We start from the raw sequence: 24362 nt of genomic DNA, 5'->3' as shown, positions 1-24362 counted from the left end.
ACTTCATCCATGTGAAAAAAAAAAAAAAAAACACTTGAAACATAAGATCATTTAAATAGATAGTGTATGATAAGTTAAAAACAGTAATTCCGACCTGAATAGGAATTCTACTCAAAGTTAGATAGCTTTCATTAGAAGAATAGTTATTTGTGTTAAAAAGAAGAATAGAGAATGGATCATATTTAAGAAAATTCAATCAAAATAACTAAGAGAAATTAGATAATTGCATAAAGAATATCAAGATATTCACATTAAATCAAATAAAAATAATGCATGAATCTATAATTTAAATTAAATAATTATAAATTTTGAAGTAGTTGGCTGACAAATGTCATGTCTAATTGTCTATTTCCATTTACAATCAATCTCACTTTAGTTTTAATAAAAATAAACTACACTGAAGAAACCCGAAAGAGAGAAGAAACACAAGATCAAAAAACAAAAGATTTAAAGTTAAAACTATTTGGCAGAAGCTTCCCTACCAATTAGAATTCCAATTCAAACAGCTTCTTATCTCTTCCCGTACAAGATGGATGCTTATAAAGATGAAATAGAAAAGGAAAATTATTTTAATGCAGGCTGGACCGCATTTCTACATCATATCGTCCCAAGGTATGAAGCATCCATCTTTAAGATGGATGCAAATAGGTGGTCTCTTTAAAAACAACTGAAACTAACTGTCCAAATGTTTTCTTCATAAAATCATTATTTTTTATTTTTTAGATTTATTTATTTTTTTATATTCATTATCTCCGTATTAGAAATTATGTCCTAAAAAATAGGGTCCGAAAATCCGTCTCAAAAACAGATTTTCAAGAGTCGACTAATTTCTACAAGGACTCATAGAAACCATGTCCAATAGAAAATGATTTGAAATCCACGTGCTCTCTCTCTCTCTCTAGCTTTAACATGTATTATTAGGTCATTTATTTCACAACAGAAAACATCAATCCCTTGTTGCACAAGTAAATGCAGCCACACAATAATCAAAACGGCAAGCTTTCGATGTTTTCAACCGTCCACTATGTTAGGTCATTTATTTCACAACAGAATACATCAATCCCTTCTTGCCCAAGTAAATGCAGCCACACAATAATCAAAAGGGCAAGCTTTCTATGATTCCAACCGTCCATTTTATATGGAGGACTAAGATTGCTCCAATCACAATGTCACATCCCTACACTATTTTATTTTTTTCTATAAACTAGTTTGACACCAAATTTTGGACGTTCGATCTTCTATTCAACTCGAACTAGCGAAAAAATATAAAAAAAATATTTCCAATAAAATAAAATGACCAAAATACCTGTAAAAGTTTCAAAAGGTATTTTGATCATTAAATTTTATCGAAAAATTATTTTTGATATTTTTTATAAGTGCACCCCAATGAGAAGATGACACATACCAAATTTCATATTCATACCATTTGTATAAAAAAACTAAAAATAAAATACTTTGAGACGCCAGATCTAAGATCAAACGGTGAGTGGCTCTCTTGATCAAAATTGGATGGCTGGATAGTAGGGGAAGCATAGATCTTCTATACTGTAGGGGAAGTATAGAAACCTTTCCCTAATCAAAATGTATTTAGGGTTAATGAAGAGTTCATCGCACATTGATGAGCCAATAAATCAGCTTTTTTATTTGCTTCTCTAAGCGCTTGATTAAGCTAGTGGCATGTTAGTGCATAAATCTTCTATTTCTCTAATAATATTAGACAAACCCCATAGAATGTGCTACACACCTTTTACACCATTTAACTACATCTACAAAGACTCCAACTATAATACACTTCTATAGATGTCCAAGACTTTATGACCATGTGAAGTGGCCCTCATCTCAACTTCATTAGCTGTAACATCACCCACTGTCACTAAAAAATGTATACAAGATAGATCCTTAATGATCACGGATAAGCCCTCCAACTCCCTCCGCACCTGGATCTCCAAAGGACCATCCATCATAATGCATTTCCTATACACCTTCAGGAGGTAGCAGCAATATTTGTGCTTTTCATTTCTTCTTAACATTTAGCTTTGGAATTCTATCTAGCCTATACATAAGATCAGTACCAGTAACACCCTAACATTCTATAATTATGGATTCCCAATAAGCCACTTGCTCTCTAATTCTTGCAATCAACCTATCCACCTCAAGACATATGCTTTCGCAAGTTCTTCTATTTCTCCCCTTCCATACCTCCCACAACAAAGTTGCCTGCATTATCTTCCACAACATATTTCTTAACTTCGCCACCAGATCAATGTTCAAAGCATCAAATGCCTGAATAGCTTCTTGTACTCGGTGCATCTATTGTTAACTACTTATCTAATAGTTAAATCCACATGAAAACTTGGACTCTGTATGGCACAAGAAGCTTTCATACCTGGCAAACTTTGGCTCCCTCCATCTCAATTATCATCGAAAAACAACTCATAAAGAGATCTAACAGAATATTCACTATCAATTGTAGCATCCCAAATGGCTTCATTTGAAGCCCTTGCACTGAAATAGTAATGCTGTTAAATAAAGTACGCATGATGCAATTGATTAATAACAGTATCAGATACTCTATTGTCTCTGTGAGCAAAGGACCATACTGCATTATGCCCCAAACAGTCAACCGAATTGGCCACTAAAATATACATATTATGTGCAATTTGATATAACTCCGGAAACAAGATCTTTAAAGGTCTGCCCCTATTTGGTGCCAAAACAACGTGGAATCTCCTCTCCCTACTTTCATTAGAAGATTCCGAAGGAAAACTGACCTTATAGCTCAGCATACCTCTGCATATTGGTGAATCCTTGAGACATTTCCAATATGTTGGGTGACCCTATTCATACTATACTTCCATACAAGCAACTCCTTTCATAAGTGGTTCCTTGGTTGGGTACTTCACCACAACTGTTTAGCCATCAATTATATATTCACATATTTTAATCTTCTTATACCCAAACCCATATTTTTGGGGTGAACAAACCTTTTCCAAAGCAACTAGATGAATTGTATTATAGTACCCTTCTGTCCCCAATTTTGGCAAAAAAATGTGGAATCTCCTCTCCCTAATTTCATTCGAAGATTTGTAAGGAAACTCACCTACAGCTCATAATACATCTCCATATTGTTGTAGTCTTGGAATCCGATGAGAAATTTCCAATATTCTTTGTGTCCCTATTCATACCATACTTCAATGCCAGCAACTCCTTCCATAAGTGGTTCCCCAGTTGAGCACTTCACAACTATTTAACCATCAATGAAATATTCATATATTTTAATCTTTTTATACACAAATCCCCATGTTTTTTGGGCGACAAATATTTAGCCTTCTGTAAATCAAGCTTAAACGAATCATTGGGTCCCAGATTGATCTCAATATTCTCGATTCGGTTAAAGGGCAAATCAGGTACCTCATATGTTCATAGGAAACTTATCGACTCCACACCCCAATAAATCAGCCAACTTGGTGATCTCCTGCTCTCTACATGCAATACCCACCGACTTAGTTTTCTGTAGACTAACCTTTAAACTTGAAACTACTTCAAAATACTTTAGAAACCTTTTTTCGATATATGGAAGTCTGAGAAAAGTCATACATCTTCCTTTTTTTTTTTTTTTTTACTGTCGTATGTCCTCGATGGGACAGAAAAGTCATGCATCTTCAACACTGAGAAACATCACACTGAAAGATTCAGGCACGATAGTGAACAGAAAAGGGGTCAACGGATCCCCTCATCTGACCCCTCTACTTGCCTTGAAGAATCCCTCAGGACTTCCATTAATTAAAAGAAAAGTGAGTGAAGGATGAACAAAACAAATTCCAACTTTCCATATCTCACAGAAACCCATAATCATACACTATCGCAAGACACCCGTATCAACTCTATTATACGCCTTCTCCAAATCTAATTTGCAAATTACCCGTCGTCTATTTACCACTCTCCTAGAATGAATGCACTTTTGAGAATACTACCAGTGATTTGTCTCCCATGAATGAAAGTTGATTGGGGACCTTTAATCACATAGCGAAGGGCACCTTTAAGCCTTTAAGTCAGAAGGTCTGTTATAATAATATAAAAGCTAGTCAACAAGCTAATGGGTATGTCATTCAAATCTCCAATTGTACCCTTCTTATGAATTAAAGTTGTGTCAGTATAACTGAGAGCCTCATTGATCTTGTCTCGATGGAAAAACTCCTGGATCGTAAGGATTCTATCCTTATTCATTGATTCCCAATGTCGACAGGAAAAAAAAAGGCAAGGAAAGAACCATTTGGACCTAGAGGGCTATCACCTGAAAGGCTCCAAATGGCGTCCTTAAATTCAGATTCAGAGAAAGGCTTCTCAATTTCCAGAGCAACATCTTTTGGCAGTTTCACTAAAGTGAACTTGTGCTAAGTTAGAATTAGGTGTACTTTCAGCTTGAAAATATTTCTCGAAATGATCCACAATAGCTCTCTTAACTCCTGAAGACCTCCATCCTCCACTCCAATCCTAATACCGATGATACTATTTGATCTCCTCCTTGAACCAGCAATTGAATGGAAAAGCACAATAATTAAATCCACTTCTTTTAACCACTTCACTTTCAAATGTAGGTGCCAATACATTTCTTCTAATATAAGCACTCCAGCAACTTATTCTTTACTTCAATCCTTTCCAAAATTTTCTCATAGGTAAGAACTCGCTGCTCCTCTTTCTTCTATCCATATTAGAGATTTTTCCTAGGAGGCTCTTCGTTTCTATCTATAGTAGAGGTTTTGCCTAGGAGGTTAGTTATCTTAGACCTGAAATTAGGGGCACTTTCTTTTTTTATCTTCTAAATTTATCCTTTAAAAATTGGAGCTTCTTTGTTAATTTAAACGCATACCACCCAAAAACTATTGAATTAAACCACATCTATTTCATCATATATGTGCCTTCTTAGTCCTGTAGCCAACACATTTCAATTCTAGTAGAAGGACCCGAAGTACAATTTTCTATATTACGTAAAACAATAGTATGATCCGAAGATAATTTGGGATAGACTTTCAAAGAGACCAACAGGAAGGTGGACTCCCAAGAATTTGAAACCAAGAAACGGTCTAACTTCAAAAAGGAAGGTTTTTTAAAATTATTATTTATCCAAGTAAACTGAGTACATTGCAGGAATCTCGATCAGCTCATTCATCATGATAAAGCCATTGAAGGCATGCATATAGGGCGTAATACAATTTCTACTACTAGACTCATTTGGCCAATGAGTTATGTTATCCCCAGCTATACACCAAGCTAATTGTTCGACATATCAGCCATTTCTTGCAAAAACAGGGATATGATAGCTGGAATATTATGCCCATAAACATGCAATAAGAACCATTTAAAGTTAAGCATGTGGTTGCTCAAAAACTATAGAAACAAATATTTTCCCTATAATAGATTTGGATCATTTATTACTGAAGATTCCAAGAAAACCAATACGCCCTTAAAAAGCCATCAGAATCCTCACATACACGTTCCACTGAACACCTTCCCCAAACAACAAGCACACTCCGAAGGTCCGGGCTTGGTAACTTGGTTTGTTGCAACAACAAAATGCCCGGACAGTGACACCTAAACAGCAACAAGACTTCCTTTTTCCTTTGATCGTCTCAATGCCTCAGATATTCCAACACAGAATCTTCATCCCAACTCCCATGTCCAGTGGTTCACCTGCAGGCACGGATGAATCTGAATCAGCCTTGAATGAGAAGCTTTCCCCATGCCCCTGGTATTGAAACCCAATTCTAAGCACAGAAGTTCCCTATTCCATTTAAATTGCTTCTTCCTCTCCGTAATCCCGACCGCACACCTTTCCCATCATTTATAGCATATGCAAACTATGTGATTGGTTCCTCTGTAATGACTCAGCCCCCAAGCCTCTGTTCCGATTCATCCTGGGAATCCTTTTAATTAGATGTGTCCTCCTTGCTTTGATTTAGGTGGTTAATGTTTACCCCCATGTTCGCAACATCACCATGGTGCATTCATCAGTACCACTCTCCAATGGCTTAACAGTGGCCAACGGTTGAACGTTCTCCAAAACTCCCCTCACAACCACATTGACAAGACCACCTGGTGGCTGCCGAGGTGGCCGAATCAGAACTACTGCCCACTACTTAGGCTCTAGATAAACCATAGGGATTTTGGACCAATTAAAGGTACATGTTTCTTCCTATATCTTTCAGATACACACTTCGTATTGGCAGGTATCTCTCCAGAACCACCAATCTAGGATGACTGACTGAACAATTGAGATATTATCTTTGTAGCTTTCTCTCTACAAGTTTTACTCAAGGTCTTCTCTTTCTCTTTAGATGTTAAATCTCTCTCCAGTCGTTTCCCCTTCCATATTATACATGGAATACTACGGATAGAATACGAGGTAAAGTTACTTTTACTCACTCACTTCTCCTAACTATTCCATTAATGATATGTTCTTCAAATGCTATCCCATTTCTTCTTGCTGATCCAAAATACAGGACTTATTAAAACTGTAAAAGTATTATCCTTACAGCCGATATCCATAATGTTCCCGCAGCTCAACTACTCTCATGCACCACAGTATCACAATTTTGAAGAATAGCAAATGTTTCATTATTCTCACCTCTAAGCATAATTGGCCTCTCTCTTGGGCCCCATACCTTTTTGAATTCAGAAACCTCTAAATTTGATATATATTAATTACTTTTCCATGTGTATCCCTCCTGGTTCCTTTCAAGCTCCCCATTGACTAAGCCTTCAATGAGGAATCTTTGTTGTTCCTATGCAAATCACCCCCTGCCGAAAACACTAACATCTGTTTTTTATTATATCTTAAAAGAGATATATCTGAGAATCTAATGGGGTGAGGATTAGTATTTTGATTATATCTTAAAAGAGACATATCTGAGTCAGCCTTCAAGATAGGGAATCTTGGAAGGGGGTCACCTATGTAAAGGGACATTGTAGAGAACTCTTGAGCCATCTCCATCAATAGGCTGGGGGATTTGAGCTATGTATATCATACTAATTTATGTAATCAAAAGTTGGCCCAAAGTTGTAGGCATCAAACTCTCGAACCAAAATAACCGTAGTCTAAAGGAATGACACCAAGCGTAAGACGGTAATGGAATCTAAAAAAATATGTAACCTCTATCTTATCCTTTAATTTTGTGTTTCCGTTGCATTTGGGATTCATTGACAAATCCAATACACCTACCCTAGCCTGAAAACATATTCTTCTTTACCACAATCCAATCATGTAATCTACAGAGGTTTTCTTGATTTAGATGAATTGGGAATCTCATTACCTCTGCGATCTACAAACTCGTTCTAATCTTAATATTTTCTTGGACAATGACAATGGAACACACATCTTCGACTTTCAATAATACTTTCTCAGAAATAGATGTGCCTAATATTTTTTTCAATTTTAAATATTAAACAACCCACAGAATCATCAGTAACTGAATTTTAATCTATTTCCAGAAATTTAGCACATGCAATTGCTATTTCTTTAAACACTCAAAATTTCAAAGCATGCAGCACATGTAGAGGCAAACCCTCTACTCTGCACTGGACTATTTTTGGGGCCCTACCCTCTCTTTGTCTCTCTCTCTCTCTCAACGGTAAATCATTCCAACAAGTAAACCATCACTTTCAAGATCTCATGAAAGCAAATGCATTGGGAGCTGTTTATTATTAAATATAGGATTGATTACTATTATTGACATGTATGAGTGTCCGAGCAGCTCTTAAAAATATTTCAAAAGAAAAATAAATTTGCACGAAAAAAGGAATTAAATGATGAACAAAAGATTTTGTTTCATTCCGAACTTGAGTCACATTAGTCATATTAATGCTTCCATCTGCATAGGAAAATATTGTATACATATCACCTAAAAGAATTATATACACAACATCTATGATGCAGATCAAAATCTGGTTGCTACAGATCCAGTATAAATTTACCGACAAACAACACTGACAAAAATAACCGCGTTTTAGAAAGCCAAAAAGAGAAGAAACATAAAGCGTGGATCTGAGTATTCTGCAACAGACCCAAGAGAAGAAAAACACACCTACAATGGGCCTCTCTCTCTCTCTCCAAAAAAACATTTTCTTTATTAATCAAAATTGAATCATCCCCTAATTACAATTTACGTGCTCATTTTAAATGAGTTTACGCTCTTAACCCGTACTTCCAAAAAATAAACCTAAGTCTCCTAAGTTATCTCCCTTCTAATAGAACAACAAAAAAATACTCCTACTACTTAATAAAATTTGTGGCAACCATATTTTGATCCGGATCAAGCTACTTATATGTTGTACAAAGTATATGAATTGTACAGTATGGTCTCTCTATTTGAATATCCTCCATCTAGTATTACAATCTTATTCCGTAGATATGTATATGGCATGGCTTTCCAATTTAGATAGCCTGAACAAGTCATAGATATAACATACAGCCACTCAATCCAAGACACCATAATTGCTCCCCAATAATCTACTCTCAATAATCTCTTCATGCCCGAGCACACAATAACATGAATTCAACCTGCTCTCCCACACTTAGCCCTAACAAGTGAGAGAGAGAGAGAGAGAGAGAGAGAGAAAAAGAGAGAACACAATATTCAACCTAGTGGCAGAGCAATTCAACAGTCCTTGCCCTTAAGTCTGAACGTGAATGCCTTCAATGAAATAAGAACCTGCTTTAACCTCTCCTTCGTACTTTCGTCAATTAGATTACCTTCACTATCGAATTTAGCAGGAGGCTGAAATGCATTAATGAAAAATTCTGGTTTATTGATGAAATGCAGGTCAAGGAAAACCCCAATCTGGCGCAAATGAAACTGAGCTCTTCCCCCGCCAAAACCTCCCCCTGTGCTTATAATGGCAGCAGGCTTATCAGCCCACACGTTTGGAGGTCTAGATGCCCAATCAATTGCATTCTTCAAGGGAGCTGAAATTCATTAAGAACATATTACCATCAATGAAACTCGACGTTTTATTTTCTTTTTCCAAATGATGCAAGAGAATTGTACACTAGTCATCAAGAACGCAGTGCTACTCAGAGAATGATGTTATTTGACTTGTTTTTAATAAAAGCAGCGTCATAGGAGTGTTCTTGTAAGGGTTCAATAAGGATGCATATCAATTTATATAATAAGGAAAGTGCATATGACAAATCAATTGATATAAATTAATAAGGAAATATATCCATTTAAGGGGGGGGGTAATTAGGATGACCTGCATGCAAAGTGACTTAAGGGAATAAAATTAGTAAGTAGGATTATTTATGGGTTGTGATTTTTATATTTCCTTTCATGACTTGATTCTTGGCTATAAAAAGGAGGGTTGGGTAGAGGGTAGAGCAGAGAAGAAATTGCATTGAGTCTTGTAAGGAGTTAGCCCCCTCAAAGTGGCACAATTATCTTGTAAAGAGGAAGCCCCTTCGAAGTGGCCATCAACTAGTGAGTTCTTGATTTTCCTAGTAAATATTGGTTCTTATTAAATTGTTCCCTATTTAATTTCCTTTATTTTTGTATTGTTTCCTTGGGTTCGTTCCATTTGGTATCAGAGATCTTTCTTAGGAGCGATTATACTTGATGTATGCTTTGTGCTTCGCCCTCGTTGGATCTTAGCACATCAGAATCAGGAATCAAATCATAAGGACGTACTGAAGCCTTTTCCTTGACCACCCATTGTTTTTCTTCAAAACTATCTTTCCGTCCAAACAAAAAAAAAAAGAGAGCACAAAAAAATAACAAAGAGCAAACGAAAAGAGAAAAATGAAAGAAAACGACAAAAAAAAAAAAGGAGAAAAAAAAGATGAGAGAGATAGAATGGCTCCCAATATCAAAGATCTACAACAAGAGTTGAACCAAGTTAAAAATGATACCAAGAGCAATCTGCAGCCCAGAAAGACATACGGGCATTAATGGTTGCTCTAGACCGCAAACTTGATTACGTCGTCTTCCTTGAATCAAGTTTAAAATGAAATCATGTCTGTTAAACATGCAATACTGGTCCCCAGTCTCCTCCACAGCCTTTACCTACATTGAAATCCTTTCCTCAGCAAAAAGGTGCTTCATCTAACAATCTTCCATGTCCTATGTTCCCACCAACAGCTAAGTTGGACTTCTCTCGCTTTGATGGGGATAATCCAACTAGTTAGATTTATACGCCTGAGCAGTATTTTGCATTCAATCAAGTCCTTGAGGAGAATAAGGTACGCCTTACCTCCCTTCATTTAGAGCAAGAAGCTGTTTAGTGGTCCTAGTGGTTCGAAAAGGTCAATGGAACCCCTACATGGAAAAAGTTTATTACAACATTGTGTATGTTTTCGCCCAAGCCAGTTTGAGGACTTCAGAAGGGCGCGGGCGCTAACTTTCTCTTAACCCATCCCATGCCCGGGTAAAAGGGCTAGGTTGTGTTAGGTAGGCAACCAACGTAAAACTTTGCAAAACTTACCATGAATCCTAAATGGCGAACCAAGATTTGTATAGCCGACCCCAATTAGTTGGGAAAAGGTTCTGAAAATGCTGATGACAGGGCGCTAACTAAGATTTGCCAAACTACCTCAGTGCGCAAGTACCAAATACAATTTTAGAGACTAGCTAATAGAACAACTGGATTATTAGATTCCTTTTTTACCAGTTGTTTTATTGGTGGGGTTAAGGAAGAAATTCGTCATGACATGCAAATGTTTATGCCAAAAACAATTTTGGAAACCATAAGGTTGGCATGCCTGCAAGAAGATAAGTTATTGCCTCAATGATGACAAAATAAATCAGTTTTTGCCAAAACATCCCCACCAAATGCAGAAGCATCCACATGACCCTTGGAACCTCCTGCTAAAACGTTGTCACCAATAGAGATGCGAGAACGACGAGGAAAAGGCCTTTGTTATAATTGTGATGAGAAATACAGTCTCGAGCATCGATGCAAAGATAAAATTTATATTTGTTGGATGGGGACATATCTGAAGGCGCCACTGAAGGTGACGAGAATGACAATGACCAACTTCCACAAGACATGGAGGAAGACCCAGAAATCTCGGTGCATGTTCTAGCCGGGGTTAGCTTTCCTCAAACCATGCGAGTACAAGGGGTATTTAAAGAAGCATCGTGTCATCATTCTCATCGATTCAGGTAGCACCCATAACTTCGTCGATCCTGAAGTTACAAAGAACGGTGAACTTTATTTTTATCCTCATGAAAATTTTGAAGTAATGGTGGCTAATGGAGGGAAGCTAGCTTGTAAGGGAAGATGTAGAATTATACCTATAACCATGGGGGATTATCAATATAAACTCGATATGCATGTTTTCCCCTTGGGTGGGTGTGACATGGTTTTAGGAGCTCAGTGGCTCAGAACATTAAGATCAATTTTATGGGATTTCTCATATTTATGGATGCAGTTCACAATTGCAGAATTGAGTATACACTTAAGGGGGTCGAGGCAGGCCCAACAAAGATCATCAGTTCGCATCGCATGGAGAAATTGGTGCGTAAAGGGTCTCAACGTATAATGGCGTAGTTATTTTCCTGGTCAGCAATAGAGGAAACTTTGGAACACCCTCAGATCACTGCTCTTGGACAATATAATGATGTATTTGAGGAATCTAAGGGACACCTCAACGATCTCATGATTACAGCATTCCACTTACATCAAGAAGTAAATCGCCAAACACCAAATCCTACCAGTATCCATCTATTTAAAAGACAAAAATAGAAAAGCTTGTCTAGGAAATGATGGAAGCATGTACCATTCGCCCTAGCACCAGCCCTTACTCTTCGCATGTTCTCCTAGAACGCAAAAAAGATGGGTCATGGAGAATGTGTGTAGATGATAGGACCCTAAAAAATAATGCAGTTAAGGACAAGTTTCTCACACCTGTAGTTGATGAGCTGCTAGATAAGCTAAATGGGGCAATGTACTACTCTAAACTTGATCTACAATCAGGCTTATCACCAAATCTGAGTGAAAGGATAGGATGTTCCCAAGACAACATTCCGAACCCATGAGGGCCATTACGAGTTCTTTGTAATGCCCTTCAGCTTCACGAATGCACCATCAACCTTTCAGAGCTTGATAAATGAGGGAATTTGACCTTATCTGAGAAAATTTCTTTTGGTCATTTTTTATGACATTTTAATTTACAGCCGAACCTGGAAAGAACATTTGGATCACTTATCTTGTGCATTGCAAACACTACAGAAACATCATTTTATCTGAAACACAGTAGGTGTTCAGTGTTCCTTTGGAGGAAAGAAGTTGAATACCTAGGTTAGAAGGAGTCAAGGCAGATCTTCAGAAGTAGAAAGCATGGTATACTGGCCCACTCCTAAAACATTAAAAAGCTTGTGAGGGTTTATTAGACATTGGCTATTACAGGAAGTTTGTGAAAAATTATGGCAAAATATGCTCTCCTCTAACTGATTTGTTAAAAAAGAATTCCTTCCATTGGGATTCTAAAGCCATGATTGCCTTTAATGCTTTAAAAAAGACAATAAGCTCCACACCTATGTTAGCTTTACGTAATTTCTCTAAGGATTTCATATAGAGATTGATGCATCAAGGACTAGGATAGGTGTTGTGCCAATGCAAAAAGGACGACCTCTAGCTTTCAGCAGTAAGGCTTTATCAGGAAAAAATTTGGCATTTCTACATATGAGAAGGAAATGCTAGCAATTATCCATGCCATAAATACATGGAGACATTATTGGTGGGACGGCACTTTGTTATCCTCACTGATCATCACAATCATAAATATTTTTTGGAACAGAGAATTTTGTCTCCAAAGTAGCAAAAATGGGTCCCCAAACTCATAGGATACAATTATGAAATGGTCTACCGCAAAGCAGAAGAGAATGTGGTTGCAAATACCCTTTCATGTCTCCATGAGGAACCCTCTCTCAATAATACATCATTACCTCAACCTAAATGGATGGACGCCATTAAACAAGAGTGGGAAGAAGATGATTCTATGAAAACTCTCATAAAGGGAATTCAGGAAGATCCTATGGCAAGACCCAAATATAGTTAGCAAGGAGAGCTTCTATGATCAAAGGCTGTGTGGTATTTATTGGCACCTAGTTCATTATGGAAACATCAGATACTAAAAGAATTACATGACACACCAAACAGCAGGGCATTCTGGTTTTCTCAAGACATACAAGCGTGTTGCCAGGTCCTTCTATTGGAAGAGAATTAAGCATGATACCAAACAATTTGTTACTGAGTGTGACATATGCCAGAGACAAAAGGGGGAAACTGTAGGACACCGGGGTTATTGCAGCCCCTCCCTATACCCAATCAAATATGGACTGATATTTCCATGGACTTCATTGAAGGCCTACCCAATTCCCATGGAAAGTCTGACATATTAGTGGTGGTCGATTGATTAAGTATGCTCACTTTTGTGCTCTCTCACATCCATTTACTGCTGTTGTGATGGCTCAAGCTTTTCTTGATAATATATTTAAGCTATATGGAATGCAAACTCTATCATGAGTAATGGAGATGTCATCTTTACAAGTAATTTCTAGGGTGAGTTGCTCAAGTTGTAGAGTACCCAGTTAAAAATCAGCTTTGCATACCATCCTCAACCTGATGTTCAAACCAAAGTGGTCAACAAATGTTTGGAGACCTATTTAAGATGTTTCATTTCAACCCAACCCAAACAATAGGTTCAATGGCTTCCATTAGCAAAATGGTGGTACAATACCACCCACTACCTTTCCACCACCATATGAAGCTGTTTATGGGCAACCCCCTCCATCTATCACATCTTACATCCCTGGGACTGCAAGTGTTCAAGGCTTCAAGTTGTAGATTCAAGACTGCAAAGCCGAGATCATATCATACAAATTCTGAAGGAGAATTCAAATTCTGCGCAGCATCACATGAAACAGCAGGCTGATCAAAACCGCACTGAGCGATAGTTTCAAGTAGGTGATATAATTTTCCTACAGTTGCAACCTTATCGCCAAACCTCTGTGGTGGTTCGTGGACCTAAGAAACTTGCGCTAAAATTTTATGAGCCATAAAAGGTTATCGAATGCGTTGGGCATGTTGCTTACAAGTTAGAGCTACCAGAATCATCCAAAGTCCACCCCGTATTTCATGTATCATGCTTAAAAAAGGAGGTGAGGACAAGGGTCACAGTTTAGAATGAGCTTCCTCCACTGTCTGATGAGGGGGTATTGGAGTTGGAACCTGTTGCCAACATAGACCGTCGCATGCACAAATTTTAAAACCGTGCCATTACTAAGGTACTAGTCCACTGGAAGGGTATGAAACCTGAGGATGCTACATGGAATGATGGCACAAATTTGTCGAGCATTTCCCCCATTTTCAGCCTTGCGGTCAAGGCCCTCTTAGGGAGGGCGGCATGTAAGGTTTCAATAAGGAAAGTGCATATGACAAATCCAATGAATATCAATTATTAAGGGAATGTATTCATTTAAGGGGGGAAATTAGGATGACACACATGCGAATTGATTTTAGGGATAAAAGTAGTAAGTAGGATCAATTATGGATTGCGATTTCTATATTTCCTGATATGATTTGATTATTGGCTATAAAATTAAGGATTGGGTAGAGGGTAGAGCAGAGACAAAATTGCACCGAGTCTTGTAAGGAGGTAGCCCTCACGAAGTGGCACAATTATCTTGTAAGGAGATAGCCCCCTCGAAGTGGCCATCAACTGGTGAGTTCTTGATTTTCCTGATTATTCTTACTTCTTATTCAACTGTTCCCTATTTATTTTTGTTTATTTTTGTATTGTTTCCTTGGGTTCATTCCAGTTCTTTTGTTAAATCAATAAAATCATATTAGAAAGAACAAAGAATGTAATGAATTTGTCACGGAGAATCCGTTGTGCCCAATTGCTTCCATTAATACCTAAAAGAATTGAACTTTTCACATTAGATTTTTGTTGTCCCCCCTTCTAATTTCACAAAACTTAAATCACTGAACACAAGCAGCATGTGCAAGAATTCATCTTTAGCTAGATGTCCAGTTTTATTCTGAATTTTGGATATTAATTTCAGCCAAGTTCCACATCTCACAGCCATTTCCATTTTAATGTCAATCCCATCATAAAATGTCATGCCTAAGAATAAGCATCAATAATGACATTGGTGTACAGTTCCCCCTCGTGGAATCTCTAAAACCAAGTCTTAAAGCTCATTTAAGCAATGGTTTTCTTCTTGTGAAACCACATGCATTCTACTGGGTGGAGATTCATAAATATATCATGTAGGAGACATATTTTCACATCAAGCTAAAGGCCACTTCATAGTTATAGCAACCATGAAGAGGCATCGTGTGGAGGTCAACTAGAGCCAAAGGTCTACAAGATGTTCACCCCTTTTTCTTCTGAGCAGTCTTAAATAGATATTAATCTCTCTCTGCTTCACTAAAAAAGGTGAACCACCAAGTGTTTTGGCTTTTTGGGAAAAATTCAAACCCTTGACCTCCCTCCTACAAAGGGGGTGTCCTACAATGTTGACCAAAGCCCAATTGACCACCCCATCACCATTCCTTCAATAAATATGTAACTTATTTAAGGGTGGTGATCTTCCAATAAGATTTTGAAGTCAATCTATAGTTGTTCAGATAGAGAGTGGGATCAGAAATGGAAATAGGAGCCAGGGATCATGAGAGGCTAGACAAACCCCATGGTGGTAAGTGCTTTTCGTACAATGTATATGTTAGCGATTGCGATCCCCAAATGTCAGGGATCTTGATCACAACCTTTTGGGGTTCCCGACCTTTAGGGATCTCAATCCCAACTTTTGGAATCTTGCTCCCAACCTTAAAGAGTATATTGTCTAAGTATGTACTCTTTAATAGGGATCTTTTTGCTATAGTCAGCAAAGAGTTGCATTGCTACCTAACTATAAATAAAGAAAATCATTAGTTTGTCATTATCTTGGTCTTTAATGTGGGATCGAGATCCCAAAATTTAAAAACCGAAATCCCTCGAAGATCGCTTTCCTAGAGAGCGCAAGTTGAGATTCCAAAGCAAGATCGCTACCTAGTTTGGGGGATCCCAACAACTATAGTTCAATCAGATATTGGATAAGTGAGAGTAATTTCGAAAGTTCGCTCAATTAATTTTGATCTTAGTTGGTTTAAATCTCTTTCAAGATTAGGAATCTAGTGGTCCACGCTGAAAGTAAAACCAAAATCCCTTGAAGATCGCTTTCCTAGAGAGCACAAGGAGAGATTCCAGAGCAGGATCGCTACCCAGTTTGGGAGATCCCAACAACTACAGTTTAATCAGATATTTGATAAGTGAGAATAATTTCAAAAGTTCGCTCCATTGATTTTGATCTTAGTTGGATTAAATCTCTCTCAAGATTAGGAATCTAGTGGCCCACACTGCAAATAACTATTAAAATCCTCAGGGCAATTATGAAAGATTGAAAAGTTCCCTCTGTAGTAGTCGGGCAGCTAAGACACATCTGGGTGGGTACTTGGTAATATGACGAAGTAAAAAAATCCCAGTGTTAATTTGATGTATTAAATTATATAAATTATTTTGCATGACTTCAAATTTGACTAAAAGTGACTTATTAGTGGCATACCAAAGTATTTATACCATTATTAAGTCAAAAAAAAAAAAATGTAAAGTATCTAACATCTTTTATATCGAAAATCAATTTAGTAAAGTTTCTATTGGTGTACAACGATTATCTGATATGGTAATCAAAGATACTAATGCTGAGAATGGGGAGGTGGAAAGCTAGTCGAGCTCGAAGTATGACCTAGTGTAGAGCCAAAGAAAATCATCGGACACATTTGGATTTTCGAAATTGTTCGTTTCTACATAATTCTCTCAAGCATGCTCTCTTTTGTATTCTGTGGACAAAGCATGCTTATATAACCCATGCTTTGATATTTGGGTGCAAATAGCATAAGGCCATCTTGGAAAGTAAAATTGCATCTCAAAATTCCACTAAAAAAAGTAGCTCTAGCACTGGAAACGCCTATGATGGCCAAAAAATCTATTTTTGCCCTGATTACAAAATATGAAGCTCCAAAAATGGTGCAGATTGGGCGGATCTGTGAACACCTGAAAATAGACCATTTGGATAATGTGCTCCAGGCTACACTATTTTAGGGGCTTGAATCTTATTTTTTTGAGATCCATAATCATGGAGTTTGATATTACCAATTTGAGAGTTTTCAACACTAGAACTGCATTTCTGGTGCAGTTTTGAGGTTTAGCTTTACTGTATCATAACGCATCGGCCTTATAAACTTCTTCCTTGATATTTATACACAATCCAACCCTATTCTCCCTTTGTGCATGCACCCTCTCATTCTATTCACAACTCTTATATAGTTAACGATTAGTTGTATTCTTTTATACATGCCATTTTTTCTCCCTCCATTTTCAATTTTGTGACCTCTTGTCCTACTATCCACTATTACCCTCTATAGGCTAAAATCCATACACCACCAGTTAGGTACACTATCTTCCTCTCTTTACACATCTGTAGCTTCCATATGCATCTCTTCAAAGCCTACATACTTTTTTTCCTGTCCACTATCCTCCTATATTTTACATATTTCCTCTTAAAAAAGTGTTATGCGCCACCTTTCTTCTTCTCTGTCTTTTTCTTCAGTATATTGCTACCTTTAGCCCTTATTTAAGAAAGAGATGCGGCAGAAAACATAGAGAGGAAGAGGGTGGTAATGCCACACCTTGAGGAAGGTAGAGAATGAAATGGGCCCCAGATCTACCATATGAAAGAGAGGAAAGTATGACTGAGAAGGAAGGAATGCATGTACACCCATACTACTTTATTTATGCAGAAATATGTAAAATAGAATACAGAAGTCTAATATGGACCACAAAAGAAAGTATGTACAATCAAAAGGCTATGAAGTATAAAAGGATGAGTGTCGAAGCCAAAGGAGTGGTGTATGGAGTATACAGTATAGCGAGTAATGGCATATACTAACAGGAATCATTGTACAAAAATATAAAAATGGAGCATAAAAACGTCATGTATACATGCACAAACCATAGAACGTAGATGTATATAGAAAGAGGAAGAATGGTGTAGGATATTGTAGAGCTGTCAAACCATGGGCTCTAAAAGCATAATCTGTCCATATGATGCAAACGAGAGTTCCTGAGAGAAATATTAAGAAAGGAACAATTTCAAAGAAATCCAAATATGCCCCTTGATTTTATTGGGCCCTATACCGTGTTATGCAGATTCTTTTTTTTTTTCTTTTGATTGGTCCTGCTATGTGAATCACCAATGAAATTTTATTACATAAATCTTGAAGGGCACAAAGAAGCCACAAAGCAAAATAATACATAACTCAAGATATGTCAAGGCCACATCTTGGAATGCTTACATTAAGTCCGCTTCAATAAAGAGTGTGTGTCGAAGAACCCCTAGAGTAGTAAGGGACTAAGGGTGTCGGCCCCTCATTGGCACCCCTAAGAATGTCTTCACCTTCATGGCACTACAAACGATGAAATACACACCTTCCACAGAATGGGAGACTGTTTATACTCCTATCTATTGGCATTCGAACAATCTCCCTCAACAAGTAATTAGGGCTTAGATGGAAAGGACGAGTCCACAAGGCAGTAAGCAATGCTTGAGCCTGTTAGAATCACATGCACCCAATAGGCCCAAGTAAATTTTCCACTTCGTTCCTCCAAATATATAAAAATAAGGGAAATTTATCAAATTACTCATAAAAGATGAACAATTTAACACTTTACCGACATCTTTTGATTCAAATTCATACACCTCATAGAAAGATACATATTCTTGAGTTGGGATAGTGGCAAATGGGTAAAATGTTGAATGGTTCATCTCTTATGGCTATTTTGATAAATTTCCCTAAAAATCATCTCACCCCCCCCGCCCCTACAAAACCAAAAAAAAAAAATGTCACTATGGTTATAAGTGGACTTATTAATGGACAATGATGGTCACAAGATAGAGTTTGGTTTAGTTCCAAAAATACAAAGACTCAACCCCGCCTATACAAACAAAACTTGACCTGAATTGATAATGTAAGATCTACATCTCTTGATAGTATTTCATCCAAATGTTGAGTTCATCATAGCAGATGTTAGACCTAAAGAGACTACTTCACATATTTGGAATTCTCATAGGATAGGCCCATCTGTATCATCAGGTATAGTTCATGTATGCCTCACGTTTTATTGGCCAGCATGGCCCTTCATAACCCAAGGGCTATCACTATGCATAATTTAATTATAGAATGTAATGTGCAGAAACATGAAAACACAAGGCATCAGCAGTAAAGTGTGGATATTATGCTCAATACCATGCCTCCTAAAGGATGTCCAGCTATTGCCCAAACCAAATACAGAACAAGCATGCCAACATCAGTCACACTAGCTTTTCCCCAAATCAGTTATAGAAGACCCTCAAGTTTACCCAATTTTTCAGGCTTTATTACCGCCTTTTCAAATGATTGGTTGGTTGAATTTGGTGTATCCAACTACATGACGGATGCCACTTCTTTTTTGACTTCCTGTTCTCAAGCTCCTAGATCCCATTTTGTCTGTTGGGCTTGCAAACTCAATCAGATAACCTATTACCTATCCAAGCTAGGTGCATAGGCCTCGCCGGTTCATTCATTTACCAACTTTTTTCAATGTTCCATCATTGTTTATAATCTTTGTTGCATGGCCAAACTTATGGAACAAAATGATATCATATTCTAGCCAATGGATATTCTGTGAAAGATCACACTTGGCTGGCTGGTAGACTTGCCTTAATTCGGGGAGATCCTCCTGTTAAGAGATCAGATTTCCTCCATCTTATACTTCATTTCTGCGAGAACTTGCAGTGGGAAATGAAGCAAAAGGTTCATGGCATATTGCACTATGGTGTTTAGGGACCGGAAGAACAAGTGGCCATGGGCAACTGGTAAGACAACTCAGCCTACGAGATCACCACAGGGTTTTAGGATTCAATAATACATTTCCCTCTATGCTTCAAATTAGCAATTTCTTTCTTACGTCAATAGACCACAGTACCATCATCTGGAGAGAACAAGTTGCTCACATTATCCCAAATTTACTAGGTTTCCATAAATTGTGGTAGCATTCATAAACATCGAAATCATGATGATGGCATGCGAGGTTGCAAGGAGTTGATTAGACAAGATAAACCTAACTCATTACTTGCAAGCTACTCACTAGAGCTGGTAGCATTACCTTTAGAATTTAGGTAGGAAAAAAGGAATCACACAGAGACCAATGTTTCATTATTGCTATGATTACTAGCATTACATCTGGTTGAAACTACTTCCATCATCAAGCATGTATCCTCATAAAACCAAGACCATGTATACTTCTAGTTCTGGTCATCTGCTAATATCACACATTGCTAGGATATGATTACAGAGTGGAAAGCATATGCTCAAGGAGCATTCATGATGGAGACTACATTCAAGGGACAACATTTCCTGGTAATACTAAGGAATCATGGGAAGAAGCCTCCCATACATGATGAGAGACAAGTTTTGGAATCAATTTCTTCGAACAACTTTCTTTTGTTTTTTTGGTCTTGTTTGCACAGTTCAAGGCAGCAATTCTCACATTCATTAGTCAAACCAATTCCCCACAACCACTTGCCAACTAGATATCATCACGGTACTTATTCAGTAAAGCGAAAATGTCACCCACATAAGATCCTTCAAAACAATGACCGCAAATCAAGAGGTCAAGACCTTTTTAATCAGTTTCTAAACCAAAACTCCCTCAACTTTTCTAGTCTATCCCAAGATCACATCACTTATGCATGCACTTAAGCCATTTACACTCCCAAAGGATTTAATTAATTTTCTCCCAAAGGATTTTTAATTAATTTTTTAAAGGATTATGCACCACATGAGTGCTTATCACTAGAAAAAGGTGATGAAATCGTAGTTTAATATGTTACGAAATGTTTTAATAATCACAATTAGTGAATATAATGTTGCCTTGGAGCAACAAAAGGGAAACCTTACTTCAAAATCCAAAAGTCAAAATGGCCACAAAAGAGACACTTTGCTCATGGTAGAGTGCTCAGTTCACATCCTAGAGGAATGAAGTTCAACTACTACAAGCTCCATTTATACATCCAAAACGGAATAATCACAGTGTTCCATACTGCGGTCTCCAGTTAGGAACCATATAAATAAGCAGTAAGTGATCATTCATGAAAACATGCAAGAAAATTCTCATCTAGCAAATCCAATGCTCTCTAAATAAATTATACTTAGCATGGTACGCAAATAAGAAAATACAAATTCCATCAACAATGGGACAACAAGACAATTTATTAGTACTCTTAGTGCTGCTAATCAGAAGGAAAAACATACTGATAGAACACATATCAACTTAAAACAGATTTTGGAATGCAGAAGGTTGGAATAAATTAGGAAACTGCTTGGACAATTAAGCTATAAATAGTCTCTATGGGGGGGACTCATTCTGTACACCGCAAGTTACATCTCTTACTCTCTCTCCCTAAAAAAGGTAGCACGCCACCCTCTCTCTCTGATCTCTCTCATCTCTCTAGCCTCCCCAAGAGTTAAAAAATTATTTGTAAGAAAGAGAGAGGGGGCATGCCCCAATTCTCTGAGTCTAGAAGGGGCATGCCCTAGGCTTCCCATACTTAAAAGATCTAAGATAGACCTTGATCCCATGCGCTATCGAAGGAGGAGACCCAGAGTGAGGTGTATCAAGTCCAGTTGAGGTAATCTTCTAACGCTTATGTTAGGCAGTTTGTGTTTCTTGCTCCCTACCGAGTCTTATGCAATTTTTTTATCGAAATAAAAGACTTTTATTTAGTGCCTGCAAGTAAAAAAAGTCTGTTATTCTTCTTTATCTCTTTTGAGTTTATTCTGTATTATTTGGACCTCGGTAAGTGTTCCAACTGGTAGACAAAAGAAATTAAAAATTGCATATACCGCGCTAGTTCACCCTATCCAACTTTCAGGTGTCACATAAAGCAGACAGGAGAGGGTGACTCTAAGCAAAGAAGAAATATTCACATGCCAAAATATGGGAGAGAGAAACTTCCCTTTTTTTGAAAGGGTGGGAGGGTGGGTGGGGGTGTGAGAGAGATAAAAAAAATATTGGCATGAGAGAGATGGAGAGAATAACAAGGGCATGAGAGAGAGAATCTTGTTGTAACGAATTAGAAGCATTTGAGAACACAAGCCATCCCAAGTTATCATAAGGAGTGTGACTACCAACATTAGAATATAACACAATGTTACAAAAAAACAACATTCAGTTGATTTAACCACGATAAGATGACTTTGAGAGAGAGAGAGAGGGAGAGAGAGGCTCAAAAAAATCCATCCAAGAAGAATGATCAGATCATACATTCTCTCTAGACAGTAAGAATGGAAGAATCAATTAAGCATCCAAAACTCTAACGAAAAATAAATGAGATTTCGATGAAGCCATATTGTCATTGAATAATAAAAAAGCATCCTAAGAAATAACCAAGCAAAGACCACAGTCGAAGGAAAAAACCCTAGAAGAAAAACAGAGCCAGAACCAGCAATACATAATAAAACTAAAAGAAGGAAAAAAGGAGGAGAAAACACAAACCTGTAACAGAATAATTGTACTCAGGAGATGCAAAGAGGATACTATCAGCTTCAAGGATCTTCTTCCTGAAAGCTTCAACAGTTGCAGGGTAGGTATTGTCGACCTCCAAGTCTGTGTTCAAGAAAGGGAGGGGCTCTATGTCCACTACCTCAATGTCAAGACCAGTCACTGAACTCTTCGATAGCTCGATTGCTTCAGAAGAGAGAGACAATGAGTAGAGAAAGAGAGAGGTTCTTACAGTTATCACACGGAAATGTTTCTAGTAGTCGAAAATGCAGCACAAAAAAAGAGAGAAAATGCAGCAGAGAGAGATATTCGGAATATTACCAGTGTTTGCGTATTTTTCTCTCTCTAACAAGAGCTATTGAAGAGAAAGAAAGAGAGGGAGAGGAGAGAGGTTCGTACTGTTATCACATGGTAGTGTTCCTAGCAGTCGAAAATGCAGCACAAAAAAAAGAGAAAAAATACAGGAGAGAGAGAGAGAGAGAAATTAGGGTTCTAATCCTAGCAGTGTTTGCACATTTGTCTCTCTCTCTAAAAATAGCTATTAAGAGAGAGAAATAGAGGGAGAGAGGTTCTTACTGTTATCGTGTTCTAGCAGTCGAAAATGCAGCACAAAAAGAGAGAGAAAATGCAGCAGAGGGAGAGAAAATAGGGCTTTGATCTTAGCAGTGTTTGCGCATTTATCTCTCTCTAAAATTAGGCATTGAAGAGAGAGAAAGAGAGGGGGTTTTCGTTTGATTACCAGAGCGGAGGAGGCCGCGGTGATAGGAGGCTTTGCGGAGAGAACCACATAGAGCGGCGATTTTGAGGGGTTTTGCTTCGGAATGCAGGGCTCTCAATTCCATGCTTTTGATTTTCAACAGTAAATATTGTACTGGGAAAAAAGCCGACTGTGCTCTGCGGCAAATTATGCAGGAAAGAGGATGGGAAAAAGTAGCGGAGAGATGCACCGCCATTTTCTCAACGCTTGGTCATCTCTTACGTCGTTACGCAGTGGAAAACATAGTTTGAATCAAATAAATGGTTGAGGTCTAAGCTTTATTTCATAAGCGTCATGATCGTCAATTAATCAATACTCCACTACCCAATATCCCTCTTCTAGAACAGGTTGTTCTCATCTTTACTTTGATTGTTTAAAGCCTCGGCTTTATACAACCCGCACCCACCATTTTTTGTTTTCAAGAAAGGATGTGGTTTACAATCTTAAATAATCCAATCACGGTGCACCTCCAAATTTTATCATATTCTAATTTTAGTATAAAAAATTCTTAGGATTATCAGAAAATCATTTTTTACATATAATTTTAAAATTTTTAAACTCCACAAATGGTTGAAATCAAGTAGATTTATATAAACATATGAAAAGTATTGAAAAAGGACGGTCTAGATAATTTATTGTAAGATGCATTATTTTTAGGACTCAATATCGTTTTTTTGTTTTTCCGTATTCTTACATCTCTATGTCGAAGTGATCAATTAGATGGTTTTTCAACTTAAAACAACGTTATCCAATGGATTTTGAAGTGCATTTTTAATTCTACATTTTAATGTTGCAACCTTATTAAGCTTTTTCCTTTAAAACATACTTAGATCCCCAATTATAAAAGATTTCAACTAACCTTTGTATCCCAGGTTTAAAAAACAAATTGGTGACCCAGATCACCCGATCTTGAAAACCAATTCGCTTCATCAAATCGACAGTATGGATTAGTGATTCGACCGAGTGAAC

General features: G+C 37.4%; 1 protein-coding gene across 2 annotated transcripts; it reads right to left on the bottom strand.

Annotated features, from left to right (window-relative positions):
* Positions 1-8297: 8297 nt before the first annotated feature.
* On the bottom strand, positions 8298-23625 carry LOC18444583 (NADPH:quinone oxidoreductase). 2 transcript variants are annotated; one of them, XM_006854749.4, is made up of 3 exons: positions 23376-23625; positions 22631-22822; positions 8298-8962 (listed from the first exon to the last, which is right to left on the bottom strand). In XM_006854749.4, the coding sequence occupies exons 1-3, from the start codon at positions 23587-23589 to the stop codon at positions 8655-8657; spliced, it is 714 nt and encodes a 237-aa protein (XP_006854811.2). In that variant the 5' UTR covers positions 23590-23625; the 3' UTR covers positions 8298-8654. The 2 variants fall into 2 exon arrangements, with proteins under 2 accessions (XP_006854811.2, XP_088717432.1); XM_088861306.1 differs by lacking the exon at positions 8298-8962 and adding an exon at positions 18186-18645.
* Positions 23626-24362: the final 737 nt, after the last annotated feature.

This window comes from Amborella trichopoda, chromosome 1 (genome assembly GCF_054954075.1).
Source record: "Amborella trichopoda isolate Santa Cruz 75 chromosome 1, AtrichopodaSantaCruz75HAP2 v2.0, whole genome shotgun sequence".
Taxonomy (NCBI): domain Eukaryota; kingdom Viridiplantae; phylum Streptophyta; class Magnoliopsida; order Amborellales; family Amborellaceae; genus Amborella; species Amborella trichopoda.
This window is presented reverse-complemented; position numbering and strand designations above follow the sequence as displayed.

Excerpts from the sequence above, each read along its gene's own strand:
- LOC18444583 (XM_006854749.4), bottom strand. The coding sequence starts at position 23,589 with ATGGCGGTGCATCTCTCCGCTACTTTTTCCCATCCTCTTTCCTGCATA. Across the intron at positions 22,823-23,375 it reads CCGCGGCCTCCTCCGCTCTG|CAATCGAGCTATCGAAGAGT; the intron begins GTAATCAAACGA and ends TCTCTTCTGAAG. Across the intron at positions 8,963-22,630 it reads GTACAATTATTCTGTTACAG|CTCCCTTGAAGAATGCAATT; the intron begins GTTTGTGTTTTC and ends AATGAATTTCAG.